Raw genomic sequence first — 20,801 nt, 5'->3', positions numbered from 1 at the left:
AACCTGTAGCAGAACCACCATGAATTTTGCGTTGCGGGGGATAGTGCAGGCTGGAAGATAAGGAAGTGCATGATTATAAGGCCTCTAACTATCGTCATAGATAATGAAATAGCCTAATGTAGAAGCAGCAGTACATCCTGAAGTGAAATTCACTCAGACTTTTGAAACTGAGCTGTTTGGAGGATTTTTAGCTCAGTTTTATTGCAGTTCTTTGGAGGATTTTTAATACAGAATTTTGAAAAGCATATTTGGGAGGCTGGTTTTGATTTACAGTAAATTTCCATTTTCTGATTTCTGATAAGCAGATTGAACTCAGCAGAGTGGGTGTATTTGGACTGGTATCTAAAAGCTGATGATGTCTTGATGTGATATACTCTACAGGTAATTATTCCAGAGGTTGAGACCAGAGCAGGATTGGCTTTGAAACCCAAAATGTTCCCTGTTACTGTTACAGACAGACCAGTAATGGATGTGACCTTCTCTCAGTTTTTGGCATCCGTCTCAGGGAAGATCTCTTGTTTAGGTAAGCCAGTTTTGAAAGTGAAGTGGAAATGGGAACAGAGAACGTTAGCACTACATGTGTGAATGAGTACTGTTGAGATCAAGACACCTGCTGTGGTTAGCCCCATCAGCAGGTAATTAAATTTAACTTCCAGCACATAGATAAAGCAGCTCTTTTTTCAGGAGACCTTACAGCCTGATAAGGTACCTTAATAAAGTTTGGAGTAAAGTTATGGACCTATTTTTAATACTTGCTAGGAATAAGTAAGTATTCCTTCCTCAGGAAGGAAATCTGACCTGTTTGCCTTTCTCATAAGGTGGGTAAGTTCTGGAAGGAAGTGGTCCTGGCTGACGTTAGGGATACTGTACCTCAATCTGAAAAGTATTGGAAGCAAAATAGACACTTAAAAAAGATAAAAATAAAAGCAGTGCATGTAAAAGTCTGTAGGATAGAGGCTCAAGCTGTTGACAGAAGCTTGCAATCTCTGTTCTCTTCCATAAGCTTTTGTCTTTATCTTAGTCTAAGGTTCCTCTCTCCTGCTTTTTTCCTTGATTACCCACTGATTTCAGCAGATGATGATTGGAGCTTGACTTTTGTCATTTTTACCCCTTCCTTTTTCCTCTCTGAATCCCCTCTGCACTTTGTGTTCTGTGTCTCAGGTGTTTACTGGTCCCTGTAGTCTCTGCAGAGCAAGGTGGACCCAGGGATTTAATGTTGGCCTTTGGTTATTACTTGCTGTTAGATAAAAGAATATGATTAACAGTCTCAAACTTCCGGAAAAATGCAAAAAAGAAATAAGAGTTATAATTGGAAACATTCTCTACTAGAAGAGAGCAATCATTTTAATGTTAGCACACATGAAGCTTACTTGGAGTGGTGGGTTTTGGAAGCAAAGCTGGCAAGCCAGAATGCAATCTCATTTTCTGCTGTCTTTTCTGCATAGATGCTTGTGGTGATCTGATGGTGACATTACAGTCTGTGAGCCGCCAGGGTGAAAAACGCAACCTGCAGCTCTCTGGAAACATGGACTCAGTGGCCTTCACATTTGAAAATGTGCTACCTGGCAAATACAAAGGTAGGGTTATGGGAAACTGCTTAAAGTGTTACCTTAGTAGCTGAATTTGTGACTGAATCTGCATACTTCTGTTATTACGGATACTGTTTACAGTATGCCCAACATGGAACTAGTTTTGAAACTTGAGAGAATCTGGAAAAATACTCTACAACAGTGCATCAAGTGTTCTTAATCTTGTATATTTCACACTCCTGTCAGCTTACAGGTAACTGCTCCCCTAAGTTTTAGGGTCTACATGGCTGGTGTGAGGAAAAAGGGCTTTATCACGAACTGACTTGTCCCGAGCCTAAGAACAGGGGCATACTATGGTTCTTCTCCTTCCACAGTACCTCTCCCAAGAGCAATACCTGTTTTGGCCAGCCTGCCTTGGCCTAGTATGAAAAGAAATTGTTTTCCAGGGAAAGGTGTAGAAGGAGTAGATACAGATTGCTGGTTTTATACACGAGTCAGAACATCTTTCTACCAGGTGAAATTGGAGTTAGGTCCTGATGTCCTCTAGGCTTCTTTGACTATCACAATGATAGTGCACATTGCAGAACTTTCCAGGACGATCGGACTTCATTATTCCTTTTTATAATAGCTTTTCTGTTACGAGATATGCTGGATTCCTGGTGATACTGCAGTGCTGTGAGCCAGGTCTGTTACTGCAGTCATTGTTGTATATCTGGCTTTGAAGCTCCTTGTCAGGGAAGTTAGGGTGATACAAGCTTTTCATACCACAAAACCTGCCCTTAGTCACACGTTACTAAAATGCTTTGTGTGGTGTGTATTCTAGTAAGCATTGTACATGAAGACTGGTGCTGGAAGAATAAGTCTTTGGAGTTGGAAGTCATGGAGGAAGACGTTTCAGGAGTAGAATTCAGGCAGACTGGATATATGCTGAGGTGTTCTCTTTCTCATGCAATTACACTGGTATGTAGGTAACAAATGTTCTTGTCTTTTTTTGATGAACTTGTGTCGGTAGGTTGGATTGTGCTTGGAATCAAGGCTTTCTCATGTCTCTAGGGAGTCCTATAGCACAGCAACATTGATGTTTAGAGTGCTTTGAGATTTGTCTCTTAGATTTGGTAAAATGGTCTTGTGTTGTTAGCTGCTATAAAAGAGAAGCATTAATGTATCTTTAAGGAAAATACTGTTTTCATTTTGTTGTTTGGTAGTTACTAATAGTGGATTGTGTTGTGGCTTCACAGGAATTTTATCAAGATGGAAATGGACCAGAGAACGTTGGTGTTTATAACCTGTCCAAAGGAGTGAATAGATTCTGTCTTTCAAAGCCAGGTAACAGCGCTAAAATCTTAGTGTAAAAAATGAAAAAGAGCCAATCTACTAATACTGGTGGGAATCAAAAAAAAAAAAGAAAAAAATCTGTTGTGGTTTCTGAGAGGCATTGTTTTATTTACATCTGTATATAAATGCTCTGTCCTAAATTTTTAGAATTCTCTGAAGTAAAATAATTTTTTTGTTTTGGACTTGGTGAAGGGCTTTGATCTTTGATGAATGAAGAACATGTTAAAATAATCTTGTTCATATGGGTTCTATTTGTCAGTCACATTAGAACATGACTGACAAATCAAAGTTTCATTTCAATACAGGATTCTTCAGGGATAACTGTTAAAAGTACCGCAGGGTTATCTATAACAGGAAAAAAGAATGTTTTAAAATTAGATTTTTTTTTTTTCTCCTTTTAATGTTTTAGAGCTAATTCTCTGTTATGGTCTCTTAGCAAAACAGTTAAGAAATGTATTTGGTTTTGATTCGGTTTGCAGCTTTGAACGTTTCATCCTTGCAGCCAGTGGTCTCATTCACAATACAATAATACAATGGTTCTATAATCAGTCAAAGGGTATCGGCTGTGGGACCACAACAGGTTGCTTCTGAGCTTGTTTGGTTTGTTGTGTTTGTAATTATGTTTATCTGCAGTGATGCCTATTTGTGGTTTGTATCAGCGTACATTAGAAACTGCGCAGCTTCCAGTAGTGATCAATGACTGAACAGAGGTGAATTAATTTACAAGTGTCTATGTGAAAGGCAGTAGATATATAGTCAAATTTTGTAATTGTTTCTATACCTCAGGTCTCATGTGATCTTGAGAATTCAGCCAACACACTAAGCTTGAATTTTTTCAGCGAATCATTCTTTGACTTTGACATGATCATTCTTTGACATGTTTACAGGTGTATATGAAGTGACCCCACATTCCTGCCACCAGTTTGAACATGAGTATTACACTTACGACACGTAAGAGCAAAATCTGGTTTTGACCTTATGTCTATCAGTATGCTTTCATAAAGCTTCCTCCTGCTGCAGCTGGTTTCTTTCAGCAATTCAGGATGTGTTGCTATGACTGTCTCTAACCAATAGAGGGAAGCTTTAGCAAAACGTATCAGATGTGTTCTCTTGCCCTTTGGAGTCTTAAAAAAACCAAAGTCAACTAATGATAGGCTTTAAAGATGCTTTTGCTACTTTAAATTGATATTTTTGTCAGCCTTCTGTCTGTTTAATGTTTTTAATGTTTAATGGTTTTCCTGTGTAACAAAGGAGAGATATTTCAGTGGAAACTGTTCATCGTTTGTGAGAGTTGAAATGCAAAAGATAGGATAGTAAGTTTACTAAGAGGCATATATGACCATTCTGTGTCCCTAGTGCCATGACTCTGTGGTGATTTGATTCTGCTCACCTCAGTTTTTGCAAACTGAATAAACATTCACCCTAATCACAAGTAAGCAGTGCTGCTTTTCCTAAGTCAGCCATGTTTTATTAGTTATTTGTAGGTCGTGGTCTGGCAATGTGCTTAATGGCTCTGTGCTGCCAAAAAGAGGATTTCTGTTCCCAGACTAATTATAATTCATGAACATAGCAGGAAACAAATCCAGCATTAAAATCTGAATCTTTTCTACTGTGTTAGTGAATTAAAAGTACTTCAAAGAGAGATATGCTCAACAGGAGAGCCAGCACAAAGTGAGTGAGTGGATAGAAGCAGAAACCCTCTTTTGGCAGCAAAGCACCATTAGACTTGGGGCATCTTGGTGAACTATGTCTAACAGGACAAACTTTTCAGTGTCCTTCTGCTGTGTGGGATTGTACATATGAAATCAATCAGATCAGCTTTAGCTTGAGAGGAAGCAGGAGGCACAAAGGAAGGAATTGATTTGGCTAAGGTCATGCAGTGGTTTGGGGTTCAGAGCCGGAAAATGCTCCCTTTCCAATATGCTATCATCTCAGCACTACAGCTTTGCTGTGTAATTTGTATGTCATCTTTTATAAAGCACTTCAAACTTAGGGATGGGAACACAAACTCTGCTAAAGTGCTGTCATCTCAGCACTATAGCTTTGCTGTGTAATTTGTATGTCGTCTTTTATAAAGCACTTCAAACTTAGGGATGGGAACACAAACTCTGCTAAATAAGATTTGGTTATTTTCTGTAGGAGGGGAACCTTGAATTAATGTCTTTGTTACTTGGATTTACAGGTCCTCGCCTAGTATACTGACGCTCACTGCAGTTTGACGACACCATGTCCTTGGCACGATTGTAACAGATAAACTGATGGATGTGACTATTACCATTAAGTAAGAACAAAGAAATCTTGGGGCTATAAAAAGTGGAAGAAAAAGACATCTCTCTCATAAAGTTGTGCTCTGGTTTTAATACTGCAGTGGCTGCTTTCTAAAGGGATGGCATCCAACTCTAGACTGTAAAAGGTTTTTATGCTAAGCTGTGCTTTGAGTTCTTTGTACATAGATAAATAATTCCCAGCCCTTATTTTGAACATTGTTGCTTCATTTCAATATAGCCCCTTTCTACTTGTGTGTCATGTTAAAAAGGAATGATTTTCTGAGTTTTTATACACTTTAATGAACGGAAATTTCAGAATTCAGAGGGTATTGTTTTAGCTAAGGTCTGAGCTCTTTAGCACTGGCATCTATTTTTTTCCTTTTTTTTTTCCTCAGAATGAGAATCTGCTGCTTTAGAGCATTGTTACTGGCGTGAAGAGGGTTATAAAAGGAAAACCATGCAGAGTGATTACACACTAATGCGCCAGTTTATGTTTAGCTGAACAGACAGCTCACTAGGGAGCACTGATTTGTGAACAGCTTTAATTGTATGAGGTGCCAGATCTGCCTGGAAGTGTCTGATAATGATAAGTGCTTTGTTAATGCTCTGCTGATGTCTACTTGTTCTAGACTATGGGTTCTCAAACTTTTTTGAGTGTAGAAAACATCTTTTCAGAGAACAAATTACCTGCAGAGCATTGCCTTGAGTTCCCCGAGTTTAATGAACCTGTAACTGCAACTGCTGGGCAACTACAGCAGCTGGAAAAGAAACCCTGAGACAGCAGAGAGCCATTAGGATTTTAAGAACAACTTAGTGAGGAGGTGAATATTATACCAACCTTCTAGGCTGGTTGGTTTTTTTCCTGACTATTGGCAAGTGCTTTGAAGGCAGCTCAGTTGCCATAGAGCATCTGTATTCAAGCCTGCCTGAAGCTTTTCAGCCAAAGTCCAATTTGTGAAATGCCATCAACATGAAAGGAACAGCTCTGGATTTAAAAGCAAGCCAGTTGTTTTTGCAAGTCTATGTTTGTGTACCAGATCCATGGCAGTGACCTGTTAACTTTTAGTTAACCAAAAGAACCCAAAAAAACCCCAACCAAAAATAAAGTTGATTCTTAACAATTTTGGATGATGGCTTGTTATGTTTGAAAAATGAGATGGTAGTAATTTATTATGAATATCATGAGACACTGTGTGTGTCTGTACAGATTTTTAACAGGTTTTAAGACAAAAAAAATTTTTTTACATGTTTCTGTATTGTGTCTGGACTGCAGAGAAAGAATTTAAAGCCTTGATGAAACTTAGTGTGATAGAGCAATAGTATCTGTTTTTCTTAAAAAAGACAAAATAATATAGGTGAAGACTGAAGCAGGAGGCAGAACTGTCCTGATAATCTAAAGTGGTTGTAGGAAAAGTAATCGTGATCATTTCAGTTCACTCCTCGTAGAGAATTTTGCAACATTCTGCAACAGTTTTTCAGACTATTGTAGAAGAGACAGAAGATAAGGTACAAAGGATGGTTGGAGACTGGAAGAAATTGCTAGGAAAGAGAGGATGTAAGATCAGGGAAAGTGAAATGAGATGCATTGTTCTGAGCTGATTGAAAGAACTTGGTTAAACTTACCGAGCAATCTGTTCAGTGGACAGTGACAAGATAGCTGGATAGTTCCAATGTAGAGGCAGATAGGTTAGAACTCAGAGCTTTTCCTGGGAATTGCCAGCTATTGAAAGTATTTATTTGTGATAGGAGTTATTTCCTCCTTGTATACTCTACTCCTGAGAGGTAGGTTCTGAGGGAAGGTTCCTAGTACTGGAAAAAAAAAAAAGACCTTACCAGTCTTTCTGTTTATTTTCTATAATTCAGCCTTTCTGTACTAAGCTGTTCTCAGATTTGGAATTCCAGCCTTTCTCTTTTAGTTTAGGGCTTTGTTAAGGATACCCTTGCAAACTGGTCCTTTGCCTTAAGAATTTACCACTCCTGTTGGCTTGTCTGTGCTTCTGTGGAAGGTTATTGCCCCTGCAGCAGAGCTGGTGTCTGGTACTTGGTGCAAAAGTAAGACTCTCTACTTGCCAAAACCTAAGCTAAGCTAAGATGCTGGACTCCGGAAAGTGGTTGAGATGTAGGCATGTGACGCTGGCTCTGCAGTGGGATGCTGAGGCTCGGCACAGGGGAGGAGGAGGCAACAGAGCCGTAACTTCTTGCATGGTTACAGCATGATGGGGCAAAATTTGTGAGAGTTGTAAGTAGGTCTTTTCCTGCTAGGCCAAGTAGGTTACCTGTACTCCCTATGAATGAGCCTTTCTAGTAGAAAGTGATTGATATGGAGGTTAAAAGTTTTAGTTGTGCTTGGAATAAATAGCAAAATTAAAAAGGAATGGATTTAAAAAAAAAAAATGCTGGGAGTTGTCTGCTGTGGTATGAAGGCAGTAATAAACAGGTATAACAAGCTCTTATCCCTCCATATGAAAGCAGATGGTTTTATTTTCTCCTCCATGTTTTCAGGTCATCCATTGACAGTGAACCTGCATTAGTTTTGGGGCCCCTGAAATCTGTACAGGAGTTACGTAGGGAGCAGCAGCTGGCAGAAATTGAGACCCGCCGACAGGAGAGAGAAAAGAAGGGTCAAGAGGAGGAAGGAACAAAGCCACCAGTGCAAGAAATGGTGGAAGAACTCCAAGGACCGTTCTTACATGAATTTTCATACTGGGCAAGGTAATACCAAGCTCCAGTGGACGAGAAGGTAATACCAAGCTCCAGTGGACGAGGTGTATTCTTTATACTGTTGCTTGGTGTTTCCACCAAACAGAATGGTGATATATTCCATATAGGAAAGAGCTGCTGTATCGGTACCTGTGCCTGTTCTTGTTGACTGTCAGCTAAATGGGAACTAGTACCACATAATACTAATTTTGCTTAGGTTATTGTTGATACCTTTTCCTTGAGGGTATTTAGATGGACTCTTGGGTCACTATGCAGTACTCTGTTCTACATGAGAGCTGCTGATTCCATTTGCTTCTAATTGTATCTTATTTGTGTTCTACACGTCTGGAGAGAAAATTACTGTGACACCGTCATCAAAAAAGCTGCTTTTCTACCCGCCTTATGTGGAAACAGTTGTTAGTGGAGGTAAATATAAATAAAATCCAGTTTGAAAGGAGTAGATTTTTAAGAGAGAAATGTAACCTTATAGATGAATATATGACTAGCTCTTCAAAGGTAATGTTAGGAAAGTTGCAGTTGCAGCTATTTCATTGGGCCAGTTTCACTCTGGAATTTGGAAGCATGGGTGTTTGGTAGAGGGTGCAAGTACAGTTTTTATCAGCAGAGTATGCTTATAAGTGCTGAAAGACCACCTGGCACAAGAGGAAGGGCTAGATTTCTGGATATTACACCAGATTCTCAGAATTGTTCACATTGCTCTCATCTAGAAAAATAGTTGTGCAAAAGCAGTGTTTGTATTTTGATTTTGTTACCAAATTCAAGTTTTAAGTTTCTTTGTAGTAAATTACAATAATAAAAATGCTCACAAAAAAGAAAACTTTACAATTGTCAGGGTTATCATCCATCAGTCGATGACACTTGTTAAGTCAGTGTCCATCTTGGCCTCAGGTTCCTAAGTGAAGATACTTTGTCTGAAATCAGTAGAAAATGTTAGGTACCCCTTTTTATGTGCCTCTTTGTTGTGCACATTCTAAATACATTGGAGGGGGGGAAGTAAAATTTTATTTATGTCATTAAGTATGACGTATGCTGACCTGAACTTGATCTCAAAAAATTTTGTTGACGTTCAGTGTAATATCAGCTAGAAGGGAGTACTGTTGGAATCTTCTCCATGTGGCTGCAGCATATGTAATTTAATGAATCCTCAAAGCACTTAGCAAATCCAGAATGTTTGTTCTGGAGAGGTGCTTATAGCTTTGGAACTTAATTATTAATTTGGGGAATGTTCAGATGTTTTAAGATGTGTTGTTGAGAGGCCATACGATTGTGTGGGTTGATCTCTTATTCTAAGGGAAAAGAACACCAGCTGATCACTTTGGAAGTAGTTAAACTCTTGCTGTAAGACACAATGGTGAGTGTATTTTTGACGTTCTTGTTTGTCTTAAATTCCCTTTGCAATGACCAAGAGAGTTGTCCTGGAAAGCTGATAGAGATTCATGGAAAAGCAGGCTTATTTCTGGAAGGGCAAATTCATCCTGAATTGGAAGGTGTTGAGATTGTCATTGGTGAAAAGGGAGCAACTTCCCCGCTCATCACTGTTTTCACCGATGACAAAGGTGCTTACAGGTAATTAACAGATTTGTTCTGATCTTTTGGATTCTTTAGTTAAAGTGCGATGGTGACTTGAGGACGTGTGTGATATCCAAGTGCTTTTTCTAAAACGAGTTCTTTCCTTTTATTTGAAGTGTTGGGCCACTCCACAGTGACTTGGAATATACAGTTACCGCTCAGAAAGAGGGGTTTGTTTTGACTGCAGTAGAAGGAACAGTTGGGGACTTCAAAGCTTTTGCTCTTGCTGGGGTGACATTCGAGGTAACGTCCTAAACACTTTGGGTTCTGAATGAATGGTGTGCACAGTTAGAGCTAGACAGGCAAAAAAGTTAACCGACGCGTCCCAGCCAAACACAAATGGGTGTGGAATTTGGGGATAAGATAATTTTGTCATGGGGAAAGAAATCTCAGTGGATGAGCTTAAGTTGTAGGTCATGACTTGCCATGCAGAAGATATTTTGCAAGGCTTATAAAGTAAAAGTTAGAGCCTGCAGTCCAAAAGACTGGCTTTATTTGCTTTTGTAGAGTTGGACCACCTTCCCTTGATGAGTTTTATCCCTCAAGGTGACTTTTTTCAGGTACAGTCTGGTCCAGCTAGTGCCTGGTTCTAATCTTTGGGATACTTTGTTCTGGCCCCCAGCATGTCCTATGAAGTGATAGAGAATGACTGTTCTGGTGACACATGCTATGTGTGGCTGTGACTGCCCAGATGTTGAGAGCACAAACTTCTGTAGCCCTGCACTCTCACAGGAAGGGATACACTACAAATGTGGTTAGTTTTCTTCTGCTTACAGCTGAGTGCTCAGAGCCAGCACATCTCTGCATTCTGTAAGGCGCTTCTGAACTGAACCCTCCTTCATAGAGCAGCCCTCGCTTACACTTGAAACTATTGTTTTTTCAAAAATAGATCAAATCAGAGGATGACCAGGCTCTTGCTGGAGTTCTCTTGTCTCTCAGTGGAGGGGTGTTTCGGTCCAACCTCCTTACACAGGATAATGGCGTGCTGACTTTTTCCAATCTGGTAAGTTGAAATTGATTCTTCTGAATGTGGCCGCATGTGTGACGCTGTGTTACTTTGCTGTCCAACATAGGGATGCTATTGGCTCTCTTCAGTGGCAGGGGGATGCATGGTCTCCTTTGAAACCGTAACCCACAATGAGAGATGTAGGTCCTTCAGAGTGGACAGCACTTAAAATCTTGGCAAGTGAAAGATGTGAAATCTAACCTGGCAAGAGATTTCCCCCCAACAGGTAGTAGATGATGTTGATTGATCTCAGTTACTAAATTGCAGTCTGTAAACATGAAACAAGCCAATTTGTTGATGATCATTTGAGAGTCCTTAGAGGAAAGAAATCTAATGAGATTATTGATCTGTACATGTGTGTAGACATGGCTGAATAGTTTCCTTGCAGACATCCTTCTCTCCTGGTCACTTTCCTGTCCTCGAGGTCTTGTGGTAAGGTTTTAGGGCCACAGTTTCCTTTCCCTCTTCAGGCTTTATCACTTGGTGGAGTTCCATTGGTTTATTGTCCACCATGCTCCTTGTTTTTCAGTGCTCACATTTTTCTGACCAGTTTAACCTACGGTTGGGACAGAGAACTTTAGCTCCTCAGGGAGCTCTTGCAGAAACATAATTGTTTGGAGTTGGTGAATTTCTGCGTCACTATCAGTAAACATCTTGTTTCATGCCTCTTTACAGAGCCCAGGGCAGTATTATTTTAAACCCATGATGAAAGAGTTTCGCTTTGAACCATCATCACAAATGATTGAAGTGCAGGAAGGACAAAATCTTAAAATTCGGGTAACTGGTTACAGAACAGCTTACAGGTCAGTAGAGCTGAAATGCCGTGCAAAATGCGATGTACTGTATCAGGATGCATTATGCAAAATGTGTGTTTTCTCCTGATGCACCTCTGTTCTGAAGGTTTGGAGGGTACTTTCGAAAGCACAATTTAACTTTATTATGCTGTGTATAAGTACTTTTTTTGGCCTTTTCTCATGCATGTGGATATATAGCTAAGCCCAGGTGACAGGACACTGCTATGAAAGCGCTGTGTCAGTGGCACTGGAAGTGGCTTGTGCTCTGTCCATTGGGAGAGGAGAGACTACTCTAGGGACAGTAGATCAATTCAGGTATCTGACTTCAAGATCCTTCCTTTCCTTGCCCTCAGGGGTAAGTGCTGCTGTTCATGGAGGTCAGGCAACTTTGATTCCTGAATTGTGCTCTGAGCTGCGGCTAGTTCTAATGCTTTAAACAGTTTTACATATACATTATAAATTCTTTTCTTCTCCATGCTCTGCTAAATATATTAAGTACTTTTTCCATCAGTGATAACAATAAAATATCCTTAAAATGTGCATTAAAACAGCATCTGCACATCTGTAGCAATTGGTTCTGTTTATACCTCTAGCTGTTACGGCACAGTTTCTTCTTTAAATGGGGAGCCTGAGCAGGGAGTCTCAGTAGAAGCTGTGGGGCAGAAGGATTGTAGCATCTATGGAGAAGACACAGTAACTGATGAAGAGGGCAAATTCAGGCTACGTGGCCTTCTGGTAAGGATTAGAATGCTCTCTGTCATTTACTTTTATGTTAGCATGCTAATGGAGTAATGAAAGGTGTTTTATTAATTAGCTACCAATTTCTGTTTTCTCATCACATTTGCTGGCTCAGATTCCCTTGAGTCTCACTGTGTTAGGAAACACTGTCATGTAGTGAACATTCATTCTAGTAAAGGGGAAAAACCTTTTAGTACAAGGTTGTGGAACTTGCTGCCAGCATACTGTGATGGCCTCCCACAAACACTGGACAGTTCGCATGACGTGACACGAGCCCCCACTCAAGGTACTGAATGTGTCTAACAGGTGTTCAGGTGTTATAGCAGGGAATTTTCTTAGGCAAAAGAATTTGGGGAAGCATTTAGTTTCTCTTGTGAAAACACTGTGACAGCATGCTTTTAGCAGGATATTGGGTGTATGTCTGGTGTTGATTGTACAGCTTGTATGTGAAGTAAGCTGTTCTGCAGGAAACGTGAAAGCTGGATTTTTGGGACCACTATGTATGGAGTAAGGACTTCGCTGAAGTAGAAAGCAGTATTTGATCAGGTTTTAATCCTGTTTAATGTATTTTCTTTCTAGCTAAAACACTTCACAGCAGATGATTTAATACTGTAATGTAATAAACTAGTGAAAGTTCTGTGATAGCCCTTTTGTATTTGCTGGCAGTAAACACCCCTAACAGTGTTATTAAGTTTTCTATGTAGGATAAGGAAAACTTTAACTGGATAGAGTTAGATCTGTTTGGGTGGTGTATCTTAAATGTTAGAAAATTCTCTTTCTTTTTTCTAAAATTAAAGTATGTATTATTCAGTGTTGGGATTTATCATCTCAATGTTGCTTTTAGCCTGGCTGTGTGTATCATGTCCAACTCAAAGCTGAAGGCAATGATCACATTGAAAGAGCTTTACCACAGCATCGGGCAATTGAGGTAATTTTTTCTTTTTTTGTAGTATCACTTAAATATGAAATGCATCTGTCTAGGCATTATGTCTTTTCTATCAGCAGCAATGTATTTGAATGTATTCTGTTTAGACAAGTGGCTTTTAGCAAGTTAGCTCCCTAAATACGGTCCCCATATTGTGTGTCTGCACCATAGCTTAAAACTGAAGTAAGATAAAACCCAAACAGTAAACAAGTGAAAAGGATTCTTTCACAGTCACAAAAACTATACACCAAGAAACAAGAGAATATATGTATAGAATACCTTTCAGCATTTCTCTATGATGTGGAAACAAAGCAGTAGTGACTTGAGGGTGTCATAAATTGTCATATTATCCTATCTTTGTATTTAGTTATTGATTGATAGATAGATTTTGTTATGCTTTATTTGGTCTAAATCCTGCAGTCTTGATGTAGGTGAAATTGTCATTCAGACTAGCAAATCTTTATAAAATGTAGTAATAACTTTGAATTGAAAACCAGTGAAATCTTGTTAAATATTCCTCCATCCTTACAGATTCAGATTAGCTGCCTCGCATTTATTTCTTGACATCCAGCAAAGGTTAATTAGCTTTCGTTAGTTGTCCGGAACTTCTCAGTGGGAGATGGTCATTATTTGAGTTCGGACGCCCGCCTGACCAGGGTGCCCTCCTTTGCAGCAAAACAGAAGGGCAGAAGTCTTTCACGTCCTTAGTGTCTTCTTCTTGAGAGTGCTTGCTGATTGGGAAGGGAAGAGAATGGCAACCCAAATTCCAGAAAATCATATGAAGGTTATGTACTGCAAGTGACAGCTGTATGCAGTAGCTTGTATTAATGGTATCCTGGCTAGCCTGCCATTTTCTGCAGGAGAGAGAAGTGTTTGAAAGACACCTGCTGGAAGAAGTACAGCCTCAGTGGCACCAGACTGTTGATACGGCACCTGACCTAACCGTAACCTGTCTGTTACTGTAGTTATTATTTGAGTAAATGTCTTCCCTTACTCTGATCAGAGTTCAGATTTAGAAATACAAATGTTTTGTATTTTAAACAATTTTGAAGAATATAAAGTTATGTGTTTTTGAAGTAGGTTATGTTATGATATGAGCGTATTCCTCATTAATCAACTGTATAAACATCCTGGCATAGTAATATGCATCCCTCAGCACAGATGCAAAATACTGAGACCGATGTTCAGATATCAGGCAGTCCTGTGTCTGCAACTCAGCCTCTTCCAAAAGAATTGTTGCTTTTGATACTTCTTCCATTTTTAGTTTAACTTAATGCCATCAGCCTTGTGCTGATAATGCACAAGTCTGTAATTGCGAGCTGTGCACTCCGGAGGAAAAGTATTTGGAATTGGAAAGCCTTCAAGTTTCCATGTTGTTAGTATAGAACAAAATTCACTTTTTGTTTAAAATTGTGAGCAATATTTGTGTTGTGCTAACTGTTCTCTGTTGACTGTTCCTCTGTTGGTAAAAACATGACTGTGTTTTATGTTGCAGGTTGGGAACAGTGACATTGATGATGTTAATATTATAGCGTTCCGGCAAATTAATCAGTTTGATTTAAGTGGAAATGTAATTACATCTTCTGAATATCTCTCCACGTTATGTGTAAGTTCAAGTGTTTCATCTTTGTCAAGTGTATTGGCCATTGGTTTCGCAATGGTTTTTTAGCAGGGTCACTGGAAATTGTTCAGTAGCCAGAGCATACATTTAATTCAAATTATGACTAATACTTTAATGAAAGTGTATTTGAATTCCAGATAGAATTAAGATTCCAGTGTTCCTGACTGCTTTGTTTTGATGTTTCCATTTTTCGTGGGAGTATGTTTAAGAAATACTTTCTCAGGTTGGCCTGTACATCTGTGGGTGTGCTTCCCTGATTAGGGATGCCCTGTCTGAAGGGAGAGCAAGACACCAGGGGTGAAATGAGTCTTCTGTATCAGAGAACTGCATTAATTCCTGAAATAACTGGAATTTTTGACATGCATGCCTGCTAGCAAGAAGACATTATATGAATGCAACGATACCATAGGACACATGAATTTAAACGTACAGTTATAAGAGAGAGTGAGAGACAAATAGTAAAGCTGAAATTTTCAAAATTCAAAAGACCACACTGTGAGCTGAAAAAGCTTGCTAAACACCTGCGATCCTTTTGGCTTAGGGTGCAAACGCTGGAAGCATCTGCAAGAGGTGTTAGTGTGGTAGGAGTTAAAGTAACATTTTTCAGGTTTAAAAGCTTTTTGAAATGTTACCTACAAATATAAATGCAACGCCTGAATTTTTTTCAGACTAGTCTGTTAGCGTCTCACCTGCCAAGATCTCATTGCTAAGCTGTTGCATTTTTGGGGAGACATCCAAAGGATCCAACAGTTAGAGCAGGTGTGAAGTGAAAATGTGTCACCTTACTGAAGAGCACCTGAGCAAGCTTCCCATCTTTCTGGGAAATTTAGACCCTTGCAGTTCAGCCTAAGCAAATAGGAATTGATGTCAAAATTTGATTATATGGAAGTTATCCAAGCCTGTACCTGTTTCATATTAGGTTGGGTCTCGTGTTGCATGTAATGCTCGTGTCCTGTTGATGGGTGCGTGTCATCACCCTTGCTTTCAAGGCAGAAATTTTTGTCTTTGAAAGATGTGCTAAGATTTGATACAGACACGAGCAAGCGGTTTTGTGACCTGAGTCTGGTCCCTTCTGGTTGTGTGGGCTTGATGAAACAACTGGACATGCTCTGGTGAGCTGTGATTTGAGCTGCAACCATGGTAGCGCTGAGCAGAATCAATGAGAATTTAGTTGGGCTCTGTCTGCAAGGAGAGCTGAGTCTTGGCAAATATCTGATCCAGAGGTTTACAAACAATGGTATAGATGCTAGAAGGCTGCTTCAGAGTGGTCCACAAAAACCATCACTTTGCTCACTGTGTCCTCTGGAGGAGGCGCAGTGGCTGATAAATGTTTGTGTGTACAGGCAGCTTCATGTAAGGAGGTGCTGCTGCCCCTACCAGCCTTATTTGACTATGATACAACCCCTCCTTTAATTATGCTGGTTTCTGAGCAAACTGTATTTGCTGAGGACTTCAGGCCTATTCTGTAGCTTGAGGATGTCTAGCTTGTTAAATAAGTGTTGAGAAACTGAAATCAAACAAAATGAGCCTATTGGAGAAACAGAAACAACCCCCAGCTGCAAATTCCTGTGCAACTGCTGAGATTATTTAAAAGAATTACTCTGTTCTGGTTAATGCATAGCACAGGCTACTGTTAATACACTAGATTATGTGAAAATGTCAGTCATCAGTTGTTCCTAAATGATTTCAAGTTCTGTAAAAAGACTGTTTCTGTGACTTTTCACATCCCAGATTAGAACAATTCCAGGTGTTCTTACTTGACAACTTTCTGTTTATAAAACACATGATGAGTTTTGAAGTGCTTTTATCCCTTAACATGTGGGATGTCAGAACTACCTGGTTTGTGCTTTTGTGTTTCCCTCACAGGTGAAGCTCTACAAAAGCGAAAATCTGGACAACCCAATTCACACAGTCAACTTAGGCCTATCCCTATTTTTCCATTTCCCACCACTGCTCCGAGATGGAGAGGTAAGAATATTGCTGAATAAAATTAGCTTAGGTCACTTTATTTTTTTTTTTTTTCTCTAAAGACACTGAAGTGTTATTTCTGGTGCGCCTGCAGTACTGTATTCATGCTGGAGTGACCAGTGTCTCAGAAGATTTGAAGTCTCTTAAACTGACTTTTGCCTTTAAATCTGATTTTGTCTCAGACTGCTACTGATGCTGTAGACTGAGTGTATTTTTTACCTACAGAATTACGTGGTGCTTCTGGATTCTACATTGTCTAAATCACAGTATGACTATACCCTGCCTCAAGTTTCGTTCACTGCTATTGGATATCATAAACACATTACACTGATCTTCAGTCCCACTGTAAGTACAAAATACTTAAATGTTCAACTGTTCATCTTGAGAGCAATGTCTGGTAGTATAGCCTTCATGTATTTTGTAGTCTTGGCCAAACTTTCTCTTAATGTAAACATAAAGAGGTTTATGAGAGGCATTAAAGTGACTATGAATTCGGATTTGGCTACATTTTAAGGCATCAGGCAGGGATGTAATAACCTGGTATGTTATGGGAGGCAAGTAAGGAGTTCAGGAAGGGATTGTAGCCGTGACACTAACTGAAAGGTTGCAGTAACTGGGGGCTGAAGGACAAAGATAGGATTGTTGTCAGAATTCCTTTAAAGACTTCTGTGTATATGAAAGAAGTATCACCAGGCCAAAAAGAGAGCTTTAGTTATTGGAGCTGAGGTAGAGGCTAAAGCAGAGGGGTTTTGAAGTAGCATCAGGGGAAAACTTCGCCCTTGAGAGAGAAGTGTATTTTTGCACTTCTGAACAGTGCAGTCAATTTAGTGAAGTGTAATACAGAAGTTTGTTCTGTAATACTTGAATGATCTATTTCTTTTCTGCATCACTGCATGTTCAGATGCCAGCAAAATATGAGGGAAACATGAAATGGCAATTATAAATGAAGGATGCAGATGTGCCTGAAAGATTTTGTGCTAGTATGGCTGCTGTAGTATTATCAGTGGGATCATAGAGTTTTGGGCAGCATGTGATGGGGAAATCAAAGCACACCAAGTGGACTGTAAAGTGGAGACTGACCATCGGTGAATTAACTTTAAAAAAAGGCAAACCCCAAGAAGAAGGGAACAGATGAATGAATCTGATCAAGGGGACTGCTTTGAAGTTGAAGGTAAAGTAAATCTTAGAGCAGCACTTAGGAGGAAGTCAGATGGGAAGGCCTGGATGTGCCACATGATCCTACTGCTGACATTGCTTAAAGCTGAGGGATTTCATAGTCGAAATGACTGTTTAAAAAAAAAAAGATTAAAAAAAAAATCCACGGTCCCCACTGTTTTCAGAGAAAGCTGCCTGAACAAGATATTGCCCAAGGATCTTACATCGCGTTACCACTGACGCTGCTTCTGTTGTTGGCTGGTTACAACCATGGTAAGGTAGGTCATGTGGTTTTTTGTCTTACCCAAATATTATTGTCCTGTCAATGAACACTTTGTACTGTGTTAAGTAAGGGTTTGTTGAGGTGGTTATCTAGACAGAGATGCAGTCAGCAGTCACCTTAATTGACACATTTTAAGAAAAGCTGCAATGTAGCCAAGTTTTTGGACAACTACTGTCCTTTAAAAAAACTTGGTGTGAAGGTGAGTTCCTGTGCTGCTTCTGAATTTTGTCTTCTCATTTGATAGCTCTGGGAAAAAAACCCAGTACAGCATCATTCAAATTCAGATAACCAGACTGAGTGATAGTAGGAATGAAAATAATTATTTTATTGGCTTCAGGAACAATCAGACTGGAAGAAATCTTGCAAATCATTGAGTCTGGTCTCTAGCTTTACACCCTCCCTAGTGAAGAGCTCTCAACAGGAATATAACTACCTACTATGTAACCCCCTCTGTCTTTGTTAACAAGTCATGCTCTTCTAGTCTTCTCTGATATGACTGGATTTCTGCTTTGCTGGTAAAGAAATGAAATTTGTCTGTGCAGTTTGATTTCCTCTCAAACTTGGGTAGGACAGCACAGAACATGGGATTCTCCAAGATTTTCTACAGTGTTACTGAAAGTGACTCCACTGAAAATAGCTGTCATTTTCTAAACTCAGGATTCAAACTGCTGTTCCTGGCTAGAGGACTGCAGGAAAAAAAGTTAGTGACAATCATTTTAGGTTTTGATTATCAGAAATTCCCAGAAGTTTGGTTTGATTCTTTCCCAAGATTTGCGCCATTTTTTGATATCTTTGTAGATATGCCATTTATGCAGTAAATTCTGTTTGTTTGTTTGGAGATGCGTGGGTCTAAAGAACGTTATTGTTCAGACCTTATATACCATTGTAACCACAAGCTGCTTCCCCCCCCCTTTTTTTTTTTTTTTTGCCCAGCTTATTCCCTTATTGCTACAGCTGACAACTCGACTGCAAGGAGTACGTGCTCTTGGACCGACAGGTGCTGACACAGGTGGCTCAGAGGATGCAAAGAGACAAACAAAAAAACAGAAGACAAGACGGACGTAAAATGGAAGGAGTGATTGCATGAAGTGGTACTCCATCAAACTGGAGCCTGAGGAAGTGAAGCAGCTAAAAAACATTTTTGTTAAATTTGCGGACTTTACATTTTTGTTGTTGCTACATGCGTGCCATTTGTCACCCTAGCTCCATTTTGGTTGTAAATTTTCTATGGAGTCTGTAGATTTCCTTGTTGCAAAGTAATGAAATGAATGCCTCTGTTGTCACTGTGAGTGCATCTCCCATACTTGAAGACAATTAATGATTTTTTTTTTTTCTTTTTTTTTTCTCTCTTCAGTGGAACAGGTCGTGCTGTCTTCATTAATGACTTGTGAAAGCAGTGGTAATAGACTGTCTCTAGATTTTGGGATCATTTTTCCTTACCTTTTGAAATGCCTACTTTACAGAAGCAGCACGTAGGGATTTTACTAAATCGGTGGTGCTTGAAACAGTTTTAGGGGACACACATTAACTGGTGAATTATGTCTTTGGCACTTCCAGTTCAGCAGCTTGACTGAAGAGTCTGTCATCTGCACAGCTGTGATTTCAGTTCTTACCCAATGATTATGTTATCTTTGATTAAAGTCAAGTTTTTGCCCGATGAAGACAAATTGTTAGCATCAGGTAAGGCTAGTTGTTAGGGTCAGTTAAGTTCTGAAGTTCTCACTGCAAAAGCAGTGTTTAAATTTCAGTTTCATATACAGTGTGATCTCTTTAGACCTCCAGTATTCCTGAAGCGGCTCCAGCTGGTTGTACTATTCTTTCCAAAGCTGTACTGTGTTTTCAGTGACCCCCATTTGCCTGTGTGGCTGTCACATCTTTTGCTCAGGCCATGTGCAGCCTTTTTGCCAATCAATGATTGATTTTTTTTTCCCTTTACTTTTTTTTTTTTTACTTTTTTGTTTTTTACTCTAAGAAATGTGAGCTTTTCAAAATCTCCAATGTGTATAGTCCCAATAATGTACTCTGTAATAAATAACTGTTTCTTACAGGCCATCTTTTGATTCTTGTTTGAAGTAGACAGTTGGACATAAACAGTTTAAATGTTAATGGGGCTTTTTATTGACAAATAGTATAAAGGTTAATAGAGCTTTTGAAAGATGCACATAAATGCCTACAAATATTGCAAAGACATTGGTACTGCCAGTAAGTGGCAATGTTTCTCTTTTACAGTACTTGAAATAAAGTCCCTTTACATTTAAATATTTAAGCTTACAAACCCTACCATTCTTAGAAATTTGGATGCTAAAGGTTTATGCTATTTTTGTTGGTATTTTGCATTACTTTGGGCCTAAGTAATTAAAACTTCGTTCCGTGATCACTTTAATCTCTCTGAGGGAGATTCTTACAAGATAATACTAAAAATGAAGAATGTTGGAAAAGCATGTATGTATAGAGTTTGAGATGAAGCTCTAATAAACTATCATGTTCTCTACTCAATGACCTTGAATTTTAGATTGCTGTGATGCAATATGTGAGGTAAAAAAGTGTCGTAAGACTTAGAATAAATTGTACGTTCTCAATACATCCTTGTTTTAAGCTGGTGAATGTTAAGAAAGGTATTGCTACTTTGGGGGAATGTATGAGGAAGAAATGCACGTGTCCATGTGCCTTGAGGGGGTACCAGATATTCTGACCTCTGAGCTGTAGGACTTGCTGATGATCTTAAACATTGGAAATGCTGTTAATATAAAGAAAAAGGGAAAAAAAAAGTGTTAATGCTTGCTAATTTAATGCTTGCTTCTAAACCTAGGATTTGCCTGACGTCTCTTCTCAAAATTTTCTGTTCTTTGCCTTCTGCAGCACACTGGTGGCCTACTTGCTTCCAGCCCTG

The 20,801-nt window shown here is 39.3% G+C and overlaps 1 protein-coding gene and 1 long non-coding RNA gene across 2 annotated transcripts in view; both read left to right on the top strand.

Annotated features, from left to right (window-relative positions):
• Positions 1-20,402, top strand: part of LOC115335746 (nodal modulator 1-like) — a 29,413-nt gene extending 9,011 nt beyond the window's left edge. Inside the window, 19 exon segments of the mRNA XM_030001884.2 lie at positions 382-523; positions 1,446-1,577; positions 2,353-2,489; positions 2,768-2,855; positions 3,752-3,815; positions 5,047-5,145; positions 7,634-7,843; positions 8,175-8,257; positions 9,259-9,418; positions 9,538-9,664; positions 10,311-10,424; positions 11,103-11,230; positions 11,815-11,956; positions 12,804-12,887; positions 14,380-14,490; positions 16,372-16,473; positions 16,699-16,818; positions 17,814-17,906; positions 18,845-20,402. Of these exon segments, the coding sequence (XP_029857744.1) occupies positions 382-523; positions 1,446-1,577; positions 2,353-2,489; positions 2,768-2,855; positions 3,752-3,815; positions 5,047-5,145; positions 7,634-7,843; positions 8,175-8,257; positions 9,259-9,418; positions 9,538-9,664; positions 10,311-10,424; positions 11,103-11,230; positions 11,815-11,956; positions 12,804-12,887; positions 14,380-14,490; positions 16,372-16,473; positions 16,699-16,818; positions 17,814-17,906; positions 18,845-18,976 (2,268 nt within the window). The 3' untranslated portion in view covers positions 18,977-20,402.
• LOC121232616 lies at positions 5,155-6,252 on the top strand. The gene is made up of 2 exons (XR_005931441.1): positions 5,155-5,270; positions 5,527-6,252. It is a non-coding gene; the product is annotated as an uncharacterized LOC121232616 (long non-coding RNA).
• Positions 20,403-20,801: the final 399 nt, after the last annotated feature.

This window comes from Aquila chrysaetos, chromosome 25 (assembly GCF_900496995.4).
Source record: "Aquila chrysaetos chrysaetos chromosome 25, bAquChr1.4, whole genome shotgun sequence".
In the NCBI taxonomy this organism is placed as follows: Eukaryota; Metazoa; Chordata; class Aves; order Accipitriformes; family Accipitridae; genus Aquila; species Aquila chrysaetos.
This window is presented reverse-complemented; position numbering and strand designations above follow the sequence as displayed.